Source organism: Musa acuminata, chromosome BXJ3-8, assembly GCF_036884655.1.
Source record: "Musa acuminata AAA Group cultivar baxijiao chromosome BXJ3-8, Cavendish_Baxijiao_AAA, whole genome shotgun sequence".
In the NCBI taxonomy this organism is placed as follows: domain Eukaryota; kingdom Viridiplantae; phylum Streptophyta; class Magnoliopsida; order Zingiberales; family Musaceae; genus Musa; species Musa acuminata.
In genome coordinates, this window is record NC_088356.1 from 47,449,502 (window position 1) to 47,462,913 (window position 13,412).

A 13,412-nucleotide genomic window follows, 5' to 3' on the forward strand; every position below is an offset into this window, starting at 1 on the left:
ATCACCATGGTTGCTCCCGTCACCATGAAAATGGGACACCTGCCTGCTAATATAGTTGTCGTTCTTCAACAACCTCCATCACCATGGTTGCTCCAGTCACCATGAAATGGGATAATTGCATCTATTGCAGTATAACAAGTCAAGGAAGCCAAACATCATATTTATTTCATTTTTTGGGTCATATTGGGGTCATATGTAAATACCCAAGGTATTTTAATAATAATAATATACTTGTTCCTTGATGTTTGAAATTTGAAGTTCTAGCCACCGATGATTTGTGGCATCGCCAAGGGAGCAAAAGGGTTGAATTCAAACTGGAAAATAATCATAAAGAAATAATCTTTTTTGGCATAAAGAAATGCCCATTAATTTCACAACTTCAACATCTCCATTCTCCAGAAATTTAGGGAGCTAGCTATTCAAATCATCTAATTATCAAAGATAAAAAACCTTCATTTACCAAGATCGTTTTACCAAGTAATATAAATTGGTTCAACTATCTAAGGTTGCATAACGACGTCGAAGAAAATATGGTCTATCAACAAATCCTATAATATGCAGTCTCATATTATCTTCGTCCAAATAAATTCAGCCAATAATTTGACTGGATCAAAGGTTAAAAATGCAGCGTGTCGTTCAAGAAGAACGTAACAATTAAAATGTCAAAATCTTTTATCAGAGGCAGGCCACAATTTGATCGATTCCATCTTTCAAAAGCACTTTGTATTCCGTTGATTCTACTCCAGCTTTATTACTATCTCTCGAGTGAAGATAATGTAGCTACAACATCGAATGGAATTGCCTAAATAATGTAAAAAGTGATCGAAATAAGCTTGATGAACAACTTTGCAAATGGCTGTTTCTATTCCACAAGAATATAATACTCCATCCCATACTTCTAGATATGTTGAAGAAAGGAATCGAAATGATCCTAAATGTAAATCTTATTCAGTTGGATAACAAGATGATGGAATCAACGAACGGGATCAAGAAAGCAAAGGAGATTGGAAAAAAAAGAGAGAGGCGGTTACCGAAGGAGGAGGAGCATCGGACGATGGGTTTGAGGCGGCGAAAGGAAGACACGGCCGCCGCGGCGAACGCGCCCCTTCGCTTGTCCTCCTCTGATCTTCTTCGATGATCGGATTTATGGGATCGATCTCGATAAACTCGTTATCGTCCTCCCAAAAGAAGTGGTGGCGGCGAGCAACAGATTGAACGAAAGATGGACGCAGCGCAGCGGAGGGTTTCCGACGCTCACATCACACATTGACGTGATGGTTTGGTTCCTCAAGTAATGTGGCTCGGATAATGGGTTCGGTCTGAGACGGCTTTGTGCTCGGACCTGACCATCCCGAGTTCTGAATACTCCCACAGCAATTAAATATAATATATATATATATTTATTTATTTTATTTGAAGAATAATTTTTTGATAGTATTTTTTAATTAATATATTAAAAATTTTAAAAATACTCAATAAATTTATAATTTTCAATCCATATCAAAATTTCTTCCTAACATATTTTGATATATAAAAAAAATATCTTTAAACTAATCAAATTTGTCCCATTAACAATAAATCGGATTCATCTCTTATAATTGTTCACCAACTGTTATTTCCAAAAAAACATGGTGATAAAAACAGTATAGATGGCTTGTGAACATGAGATCCATATTCCTCCTATCCAAATCCACAGATAAGATAAGAATCTAATGCACAACATCCTATTGGCTGCCTCTTTGTCTCACTTGTCCCACACGTGCACACATACTCGTTCTTCTCTCCGACGCAAACCTCATCCCCTCGGCAGTCCTTAATCCCTAGTCTCCCTTCACAGTAACCAACTCCTCCAACCAGAAGCAAGCTTCCTCCATGACAACCATGGCAGCCATGGCCATCCTCACTGCCAGATCCCCTGCTCCAAACCTTCTCACCTCCTCAAAGCCAACCCTAACCAAACCAGTCTCTCTCCTGTCCCTCCAAAACCTCCCCAAAGGACTTGCAGCAGCAGCTCCCAAGACGACGATCACCACCACCCCTTCTTCCCTGAGCGCCACCGCCATCGCGGGCGCCATCTTCGCCAGCTTGAGCAGCTCCGACGCGGCGTTTGCGGCTCAACAGATCGCCGACGTGGCCGAAGGCGACAACCGCGGCCTCGCGCTTCTCCTCCCCATCGTCCCGGCCGTCCTCTGGGTCCTCTACAACATCCTCCAGCCTGCACTCAACCAGCTCAACAGGATGAGGACCGAGAAGGCAGTGGTCGTCGGTCTGGGGCTCGGCGGCGGGTTGGCGGCCGCTGGGTTCATGTCGACCCAGGGCGCGTCGGCGGATGAGATCATGACGGTGGCCAACGCCGCCTCCTCTGATGATAGCAGGGGGTTGCTTCTGTTGTTCGTCGTAGCTCCGGCCATTCTTTGGGTCCTGTACAACATTCTGCAGCCGGCGTTGAACCAGCTCAACAGGATGAGGTCCGGGTGATCATGGATCGTCCAAGTGTTAAATATTCAATCTTATAGCTATGCAAATTTTGTGTCATATACTTTGCAAAAAATAAAAATAAAAAAGTTTTGTCATATATATTTTGTAATAAAACACCATCTATTAGATCAAAACTGAGTTACAAACTGTGAGGCCAAAGGATCAACGGCAGAAACATATGAAACTGAGCCAATTCATGGCTTACAAAGGTAGAAAATATTCAAAATTGTGTTCCTCAAAGACCAGGGTGTTACATACAGGTTTGATTCCCTTAGCTAGGTTGACCACCTTCGATGTTAAATGACTGCAATTGGAGCATCTGTATAGCCTTGAGTCCTTCTAAAAGTGCGATAGATTCTGCCATAAGAGAGGGCTTGAGGCACCGCAGGAAGTGTCACCCAACTATAGGTATTCTTCGGTAGCCGAGGCACCGAAACCCTAGCATCCTCCACAAGGCTGTCCTCAACAGGTGTGGAAGGCGATAAAGCAGTCAACAACCCATACACAAACTTGAAACATTACGTAGCCAAAAGCCATGAAGAACAAAATAACTTGTCACCTCTCACAGGATGCAAGGCCAGACATGGCAGAGTCCCTGGATCTCTTCCCCTTGGGCAAGTTCTGAAAGAGAACCATCAGCTTGTCCCCCTTTCCCCGCTCTACCCAGTACAGGGAACAGCACCGAGCAAGCCCTCGGCGTCACCAGCGACGGCTCCTGCAACCCCATCCATTCAAACAGATAAAGGCACCCCCAAGCCAAGCCCTCCTCCCCCATCCGTCCGAGCAGCTCGATGCACTCCCCTTCCCCGACCTTTTAGGCCATTCTATCCATCCTTTTCGATTACTGTACAAAACTTAAAACATTGTAGGATATAAACTCCACTATGATGAGTAAGACATCACGATTCCCATATGTATCAGTGTTTTTTACTTGCCCGACGTGTGTAAAACATGCTTTGCAGTCAAAATACAATCTGCTGATGTTTCTTCAACCCAGATGTCACATAAGTATTGATCAATTTGACCGGTATTTGAAACACTGGTTTAGACTGAATACCACAAGAAATACAACAGTACAATTATCCTATCAACTTCACAGCAAACTTCATTCCTCTAGTTGTACTGCCTGATAAAATTCTACAAGGCACAACAATAATTTATTACTAGGGAGACCGACGACAAGGGCAGTATAAATTAATTGCAGTCACAGAACCATAAGATCTGGTATATATATTGGATGTCAAATGCTGATCCAACGCACCACCTGGCCATAACGTGTTAGATCTCTGAGAGTATGTCGCATCACTTTCTATTACTGTAAGGTGAGCCATGTGCCTTTTGAATGAATTGCTCTGCCGTCGTCCTATGCGATACTATCATCGTTATAACATCGGAAAGGCTGACGAGCACAAATAATACTCTTATTGAATTGACTCATATGACACTATCGCCGACGATACTATCACCCAAATCTATTTTTGACCACTGGTTTGGTCCTCCAACAAGCCCAATTCAATTCAACTTCAAGCCTAATAACTTTCTTGATAAGTTGACATTATTTTAACCTAATACAAGCTCAAATTGACCTAAAATTATCTCAATCAAGAATTTGATAAATCACTCATATATCCAACATATTTACAAAACTTTTGATATATTATATGATTTTTCGGTATATCATCTGATTTTTTAACAATTTATACGAACCATCGATAATCACCATTTCCTTTGGCATATCGCTTATTCCATCGTTATGTTGACTTTCTCATGAAATCTAATCTTTCAATGTAATATCTGATCCTTCTAACATGATGTCCGAACCTATAACACGAAGTTCGATATTCGACATGTCGACTAATCCTTCGATTCGACATTCAATTTTCAATACGATAATTTCTAGATGTAACGTTTAATTTTTCTACTCGATAATTGGCTCTTCGATGGTCCAAGTCTGTGATCGAAGTATTTCTTATGTCATTTTTCTCATAAACATATTAGTCCAATAAATTCGATTTCATTATCAAAATTTAAATTTCAACACATACCTATAGAATTGTTGTAATCAACTGCAACCCTACAAAATGGATCTAGCTAGGAGCTTTGTCAACCTGCTATACGAGCGATTGAAACCTGAGTTTCCACGGGAGTTTGACCACCGATAAATCAAGGTCCTCTAAGAGAACATGTTGCATCTCCATTTCCGAGTGAAACTTGAAACAGAAGAAGCCTCCAACCAACTCCAACTATTTGGCATTCAAAGTCTAGAAAGAGTGGTTCTAAGGAAATCTAATGGAGAGGTGCACCCCGAAAGTTACTGCAGATGGAGTGGTTCCAGGAACTGTGAGCTGCAGCCATCTCATTTGCGTCCAACTCAACAGTAAGGGAGGACTATTGGTTGGATCTTGAGCAGCTTAGCCTCAGGGCTGCCTCCGATTTCCAAGAGCCTCCTCCATGCACACCACCGAGAAGACCTGCCCAAGAAGTAGGGTTCGGGCTCTTGGATGGAGAGGGGTTAGCCGGAGCGGTAGGCGAAGGTGGGAGAGATGATTCAGCAGATGCATCGCCAACAGCGTTGGATGATCCAAGATTGATAGGGTCAGGGGAGCCAACAATCAGAGCTTGTGGAAGCGAAGAACTAGAGAAGGAAGAGGGCTGGGTTGGCGTCGAGAGATGATCACTTGAGGCAGATTGTGAGGCAGATTACTATAGAGAGCCAAGATTCGAGGAGACGGAAGACAGGCGATCGAAGAAGGAGGAAGAGGAGGCTCGTTCTCCGCCTCCATTGTGAAAAGAAAGTTGAACCATATTATGGTTGCTGTGCTGATTCATTTAGCTTGAGGATCCATGGCTATCACTGCCAGGAGCTTGTGGATGATTCATGTGTAGCAATGTGTTGGATCGATCGAGTTATAGTGACACTTACAGATACAGCAAATTGCCGAAACTGTTATCACATTATATTCCCCTTACAACTGTCTTTTGGATTTGAGCAGACAACGGTCGAAAACCTTTCCCATTTTGGCTGTACAAAGTCAACTTTTCTTTGACCACATCTGATTTGTTCCGTCTTGTGAGTGTGAGCTGTAAGATATGTTGACCAGGACTCAATTCATTTGTAATTATTTTTAATATAAATAAACGATTGCTGCAATTCTCATCTCAACATATTCCCCGTATCATTATTTTAAGCCTTGAATAAACAATTGATGCAATTCTTTTGCCGTGGAAAGCCAAATTTTTTTTTTTACCTCAGCTGATTATTTTGTCCCTTCTTCTGAGTGTGAGGTGTCACATACGTTGACCAACTTTAGGTGTAAGTAAACAATTATTAAGATTCTTTTGCCACTTTTTATATATCTATTATTTATTTGTTTTGCCTCAGCTAATTTGTTCTATCTTGGAAGTGTGAGTTGCCAATGATGTCTCCCCCCATCATCCAATGACCTCAAATGGATGGTTGTGATTGGCAGCATCTCACCTCATCTCTTCACAACACTTGTGATCACACTAATTGACTCATTTCTCTCTTCAAGCAAAGCATTTATTCTCAACTTTACCAATAAAAGAGAAAATGAAGACTTCATCAAAACAGTAGCATTAAATTGACACTTCTTTACTTGTTTTTGTACTTTGCCATCCCTGTAAAGTTTCACAAATAACACAATTACCCTTACCGAATTTGATTCGAAAATACATAAAATATGAATTACTGATAATATTTGAGATATTCTTATCAGCAAAGGAGTTTTAGTATATAGCATCCATCCAAAATATTCAAGTAAATGTAGTTAATGTTAGTTTCTTGATTTAAAATATATAAAATGTACATTATTAAAAATATTTTTATCATCCTAAAATTAAAAAAAATCAATTAGAGTTCAAATAAAAATCAAATGATGGAATTTTTTGAGTTTATTTATACTAAACTTCAATTTGTGGACATAAATATGATAATAAATGACATTGTAAGGGATATATAGGTAATTTGGGTTTGCTTAGTCTCTTTGGTCTCCTTTCGTGGGGCGGCAGTAGTTCTCCTAACCGCCCGTTACATACATCTCCGTCGATCGAAGCCTTCAGCTTCGCCGTGCTGTCGAAAGTGGTGGTTTCGATCGGATCCCAGTAGGAAAAATTGCCTTTCTCCGTCGGTTTCGAGGAGTTTGGACTTGTGGAGAGGTTTCGGATGCTTCTTGGCATGCATCGGAGTCTGGATTCGGTGATTCTGCTGTGGTTTTCGTAGATTGATGAGCGATGGAGCCTCCGCAGGGGTTTTGGGCGACTCTTTGGAGTTGCCTTCGGTTCTTGCCTTTCTTTCTAGGTTTACTGCTGCTGGGCATCATCAAAGGTCGGTTTATTCTCTCCCTCTTTACTTTCCTCTCTTATCGGTCCCTATTTTGTGGGTTCGCAAATTTTTTGGATTTTGGAGCGTGTCGACTCCATAGAGTTCATTCTTTAGTGTTACTGCTTCCATTGATTGATGATATGTGGATACTTTCCCTTTGATCTTGATTTTTGAATGTTGTATCCGGTTATGCTAAATTTGGATGAGTATTCTCCTTTTTCTCCTCACGCTGAATGGGTTTTTTGCTTGATAAGATGTATGAGGGTGCTAATTGTACAACTCGATGCATGATCCTTGAATGATTTGGTTTGGTTCTGACTGCAGGAATCTCCAAGATGCTTTTATTGTGTTCAGAATCGTTCTTTAAGTATTACATAGGCAACTGATCCATCAATTAAGTTGTATTGACAAACAAGCAAACAGGCCTGTTTCCTGTTACTCCATATGTGGCTTCTGCATAAAGATCTTCCAAACATCTATATTTACCTCTTTGTCTGATGCAATTGTCTATGTACAAATATTCACCAAAGTACTTAAGTGTTTTGAAAATCTTAGTACCCAAGATTCGTACGGAGCCTGCTTCTAGATCTCTATCTTTCCGTGATAAGAAGTAATTTTAGATTAAACTTTCTTGTTGAAGTAGTGCTATCGTCTCCTAATCATGTGAGGACACTTTCATGCAAAGAGTGGCAATTTGTTTCGTGAATTCTAAGAACATGAAACCTATTTATACACTGATTTAGTGAATTTAGGTGATTTTTTCTCATCATTGACTCTTTTTCAGGTGCTTTACTTTTCCCATTTGTATGTCTTATCATGACATTAGGAAACTCAGCCATCATTGTGAGTCTCTGGCCAGTACATGTAGTTTGGACTTATTATTGCATAGCAAAGTAAGTATCTTTATTCACTTTTAGATCTCTAAGTATATTTTTATTCTTTGTAGCAAATTAATTACCTCCATTGATTTCTTAAAGGCAGAGCCAAACAGCTTGGGCCTATTCTGAAGCTTGTTCTTGCACTTGGTGTATCTGTCATCTTGATGTTGTGGCCGCCGGTTGGTATTTTTGGGAGCATCATTGTTGGAGCAATCTATGGTTTTCTAACTCCTATCATGGCTACCTTTGATGCTGTTGGTGAAGGAAAAGCTAATAATCTCATACATTGCTTTTTGGTAAAGCTGATTTTTCTTGGTTGTGAATTTCTATTTATACACTTTCTACCTGAATTCTATCATCATACTTTTCCAAATTCTTTTCTTGCCAAATATATCCAGGATGGAACTTGGAGTACTATCAAAGGAAGTTGTACAGTGGTTAGAGACGTGAAAGATATTTGCTTGCACTCCTATTTCTCGATCATGGATGATCTTCGTCTTCATGATCCTCCAAACGGAGAGCCTTATGAGATCAGGTAAGCTGTGTATTCATTTCTATAATTCTGTGCTGATCACTCAATCATTGGTTTCAATTTTATCAAAAACCTTTAGTACATTAATTTTTACAATTTTTGTTGACATGATATATAGATAAACTTATATTTCTGCTTCCAACCTGGAGACTATAAAAAAGGTGCAGCATTTGTTCCTTTGGTTTGACTTTCATATACTCATGGTTTATATGCAGTTGTATCGTGACGACTCTTTTAGCAGTTGAAAATGATTGCTCTATCTCCATGCAATCTGTGAAGCCCTTGGATTATGTTTGTCATACTTGATGCTGAAAAATTTTTATCGTGAATTTAAACATTGGTTTGGCTGAGCATAGGTGATTCATTGGACCTGATCCATTTTGGGTTTACCAACCTATATCATATGACGATAATGTGGTTACTCCTAAACTTTGAACATATATAGTTTGTTGGATCAGCTGATTAAAATTAATCTGCTTGGTAATCCAGATTAGGATGAGCTTTCCTGATCTTTATTCCACTAAGAAATTTAGAACCATTGGCATTTCACAAAATATCAGGCAGGATTTGATTGTCTAGACCTGGTTGGCTGGGAGGAAGAAGAATAAGAGTGGAGAAGAGGGAAGAGGAGTATAAAAAATCTAACCTGCAAATGCCTGCCCTATATTGCTGTTGGTTAGCTGCTGTCACTTCTTGAATGTTGCTTGTCTTGTGATGCAGGTAAGAGAGAGAGAGAGAGAGAGAGAGAAGGAATATTTATTGATCTTATTGTATTTATAGTGTGGTTTATGACTATAAATTTTCATAACATAGTTGAGATTGTATTCTCAATTTTGGTGTCTTGGACCGTATAACTGAATTACCTGGGACTTGTAAGTATTGAAAAGTGGAAAGAGGAAACCAGATAGTGATTCTAATGGTGATAGAGGAATCCCAACATCTATGCTTGCTATGGTCTACAGGAGTAGCAGTGGCAGCTATAAGCCATCAGTGGATTTCCTTCACTAGCTTAAAGTCTAGAGCATTTAACAACAGCCACCTCTATGATGTGATATGCGATGAATATATTTAAAGTCCTATTTGATTATGTAAGATTCTCACTGATGCATATATCATAACAATGGGATGCATTCGAAATCTGAAACCAAAAGGGTAAAATGCTTCTCCAAGTAGCTAGGTTCATGATAGAAGCTTTGCATGTCAGAGATAAACTTCTCAACTATAGATAGAGGCCCTGAAGGTAATGTTCTAGGAAAGTTAAACTCTTCAAAATTTCATCCGTAGTGACTCAATATTAGAACCCTTCTCAGTCACCAATATTTTATATAGATGAAAGTTGATGGCTCTTGCTTATGGATAAGATATTGCTGGAAAATGAAATGTGAATGGTCCACTTTCAATAAAAGCTCACATGATGTATTTGGCAGTGAAGATGATTATAACTGGTTGCCAACAATAGTTGGTCCTTAAACAATTAAGTTCGAGTATCTGGCGAGCAACTTAAGCAGGCAAATCAATTTGCTATAGACGTCATACTTCATGCTCTCTTTGTTTTCCTTTTTGTGTGCATGTGTGTCCATGTGTGTACAACTTTGTGTATGTGTGTGTGTGTGAGAGAGAGAGAGAGAGAGAGATAGAGAGAGAGAGAGATAGAGAGAGAGAGAGTTTAAGCTGATGTAATTATGGAGTAGTCTTTCCAAATTCCCCTAATCATGGCAAAAGCTTTGGGGAAGAGAAGGCTAAGAAGTCATCGTAGGTGGAGCAATGTTGATCTCAACCGTGTAGATGACAAACTAGTCGACAGCCACAATCCTTTGATTGTAGTCCTTTTTACACCACCCCATAATGGAAAAACTATCATCCTTTTTGCTTGTTTGTCAATATTAAACCGGTAAATGGTCTGACAGCGGCATTCTGGCTACTTTTTCTCCATTGCATGAAAACATATACCTAGTGGATCATCTTCTCTTTAACCATGTTTAACATTGCAATCATTTTCTTGACCTTACCGTGAAGTCTAATTAGTTAAATTAGTGAACTCAGTATATTATTGTGATTTGATAATTTACATTAACATTTGCCAGATTGCGTTACATTCCGGGTGCCTGTTTGGCTGGTCTGCTTGGAGTCATGGCTGATGTGCCGATGATCTCATTGATTGCCATTTGCAAGAGCCCATACATGCTTTTTAAAGGATGGAGGCGTTTGTTTCATGATCTTATAGGCCGAGAGGGCCCGTTTTTGGAAACTGCATGCGTCCCATTTGCTGGTCTAGCCATTATTCTCTGGCCATTGGCAGTTGCAGGAGCAGTCACGGCTTCCATAATATCAAGTTTCTCTTTGGGTGCATATGCAGCTGTTATAGCATACCAGGTCTGAGTTGGTTTTTTTGCTATATATTTTCTCTTAGAAAGTACCTACTTGCATCAGTTTATCAAGTACGTAGCATGTATTACCAGTAATCAACAATGTATGACAATGATTTCCATTTTCTTATTATACTACAAAAAGAATGTCTCACATATTAGATAATGTTCCATGATTTAGTTCCTAAATGCCTCAGGAGACATCAGTGAAGATGGGGCTAGCCTACATCATCTCTTCCATGTCTATGTTTGATGAATACAGTAATGATGTACTTGACATGCCAGAAGGATCTTGCTTTCCCAGGTGCTACATAGTATGGTCACTCATTCCTTTCATGAAGCATCATTTTAATCTGAAACTTATTGTTAATATTAATCTTGCTAGGTATCAATACAGGAAGAAGGTACCACAGCGTGCTACCTCTTTTTCCAGACCTGTCTCTTTTCGACGGGAAAACCAGGATGCAAAAAAGGCTCCTTCACGTGCGACGTCATTTAAGAATAGCATACTTGAATTGAATCCTTTGAAGGTAATAAGATTCTAGATGTAATAACTTGTCGATGTGTTCTTACAGATGTTAGCTAATGTTATGGGATATAAGAAAATTGTTTCTGCACTCTAGCCCAGTGTCTGGAAGGTCTGGATGGATCCAGTAAGATTACATATTCAGGACATAGACTTTGATTAACTTTACTAATAGCAAATGGAAATGTACAACTCTTTTGATAGACAGGAAGATAATATGTTACTGTCCCTTAAAATATAGTGTTGGGTATGCATTTATTGGGTAGTTGTTCATTAACATGTTATAGCTTATTTGTACCTTTGAGATGAAACTTGATCACTGTAACAATGTTTCCTTTATTCTCACCCTTCTCATCATTGTAGACTCTAGGAAACTTAAGGGTGTTTGTTGCATGAGTTTTAGTTGCAATCATGATGCTATATCTTCCTGCCTTTAATAATTAGCTTTTTGGGATTATTGACAGTGCCATAACTTTCCTTCGTTCAGGAAATTGTAACCATCTTTGGATGGTCAGGTTGAAAGTTGATCGTAATTTTTTTCTTCAAATCTTTCATAGAGCCTACTTGTTATAGTCAATCATGTTCTACAGACAACCTATACCATTTGGTAAAAGTCTTTGACAATGACAAATGACAACAGTGATTTATTTCAATCCATATTTGTGTTTCCATTGTCATGCGTATAGTTTTAAATTTTATTAGGACTATTAATTTTCCATATGTTGCTTTGTGTTCAGAACATGCAACCAAACTTTGAGATTGGTGAGAGCTGAATGACTATGTTCTGTGCAGTTACTTGATCATCTGTTCTCGGAGTGTAAGCGCCATGGTGAGGTTTTGGTCTCTGAAGGAGTAATAACACGAGAAGACATTCAAGAATCTAGGTCCAGTAAAGGTGGTAGCAGGATAATAAGCATCGGTTTGCCGGCATACTCCATACTCCAGGCACTGTTACTTTCAGCAAAGAGCGATACTGATGGTTTAGTTTTAAGTAAGTACATGAAGGGTATTGCATCTCTTTGATGCTCAACAATAAAAAATAAAAAAAAGAGAGAAGTTTGTTAGATTATTTATTTATTTATATGATTGATAAGATAGATGGTATAAATAATTACAGGTGACAACACTGAGATAACCACTGAAAACCGGCCTAAAGATACAATCTTCGATTGGTTCTTTGACCCTCTGATGATCATTAAAGAGCAGATTAAAGCTGAAAATTTTACAGAAGAGGAAGAAATATATTTGTCCAAATTGGTGCTGCTGCATGGTGATTCCAAGAGACTGAAAAACCTTAATGCTCAATCATCATCTTCAGATCAGAGAAAACGAGCTGAAATTGATGCCCTTGCTCGGAGGTAGTTGAATTTATATGGAAAGCCAAAGCATTTTCATCTATGTTGCTTCTTTGTTTGTACTTACTTCTTGTTACGGTATAAGGTTGCAAGGCATCACCAAATCGATCTCAAGGTATCCGACAGCCAGACGACGTTTTGATGATCTTGTGAAATCTCTTTCGGAAGACCTTGAGAAGAAGTTTGGAAGCAATCGATCTGCCAATGGGTTTCGAGAGAGTCAACGTGTACGAAGTGGTATTTTCCGAATTTTTAGCCAAAAGTCATTTGGCTCGGATACAAGCACCAAGGGCCATCATCAAGAAATCCAAGAGGTTAACAATGGCTTTTAGTTCTGTAAAACTTTTCTACATACCTCTTAAATTTAGAAGGATTTTTCTCAAGTGTTTTCTATGTGGATAGATGAGGAGATATTGATTGATGAACTGCTAATGACATCATATGTCATTTGATTGATGTACCATTTGAATGAAGATGTGCCTGTATAGTCAAGAAGTTATTATTACTAGGCAACGAAAAGCCTTCGTTTGCCTATGACTGATGTATCGTTAAATATTGTGATTTGTTTTCCCATATTTTGATTGAAGATTCCATATGAGGATTTGATTCCTGTCTTTCGTAAGTTTGAAATATATTATAAACCATAATATGCATATGGAAATAGATATACATGAAATTAAATGTGGTTTAAATAGTAATGTGTTTTAAAAGAAGTTGTAGCCTAATATTCTATCTCGATTAGTTTGTAAAATTAAGATTGATGAGTGTATTATTATTAACTTCAGTTTAAAATGTTTTAATCAATAATTTAAGTAAAATAAAATTAATAAGTCAATTATTATATCATTTGATCACACATCCCATTTTATATAAAAATAAATTATTATTTTATTATTGAAGATATTTTTTTAATCTCTACATTTAAATCTGCCTTT

At 38.6% G+C, this 13,412-nt stretch overlaps 2 protein-coding genes across 4 annotated transcripts; both read left to right on the top strand.

Moving 5' to 3' along the window:
* The first annotated feature begins 1,775 nt into the window (after positions 1-1,775).
* On the top strand, positions 1,776-2,575 carry LOC135644899 (photosystem II reaction center proteins PsbY, chloroplastic-like). The gene has a single exon (XM_065162862.1). The coding sequence runs from the start codon at positions 1,873-1,875 to the stop codon at positions 2,476-2,478; it is 606 nt and encodes a 201-aa protein (XP_065018934.1). The 5' UTR covers positions 1,776-1,872; the 3' UTR covers positions 2,479-2,575.
* Positions 2,576-6,500: 3,925 nt separating this feature from the next.
* LOC135644562 (uncharacterized membrane protein At3g27390-like) lies at positions 6,501-13,087 on the top strand. 3 transcript variants are annotated; one of them, XM_065162249.1, is made up of 10 exons: positions 6,501-6,823; positions 7,605-7,713; positions 7,802-7,994; positions 8,097-8,233; positions 10,315-10,603; positions 10,794-10,900; positions 10,982-11,126; positions 11,915-12,113; positions 12,240-12,480; positions 12,563-13,087. In XM_065162249.1, the coding sequence occupies exons 1-10, from the start codon at positions 6,730-6,732 to the stop codon at positions 12,807-12,809; spliced, it is 1,761 nt and encodes a 586-aa protein (XP_065018321.1). In that variant the 5' UTR covers positions 6,501-6,729; the 3' UTR covers positions 12,810-13,087. The 3 variants fall into 3 exon arrangements, with proteins under 3 accessions (XP_065018321.1, XP_065018322.1, XP_065018323.1); XM_065162250.1 differs by having other exon boundaries at positions 10,994-11,126; XM_065162251.1 differs by lacking the exon at positions 6,501-6,823 and having other exon boundaries at positions 7,599-7,713; positions 7,798-7,994.
* Positions 13,088-13,412: the final 325 nt, after the last annotated feature.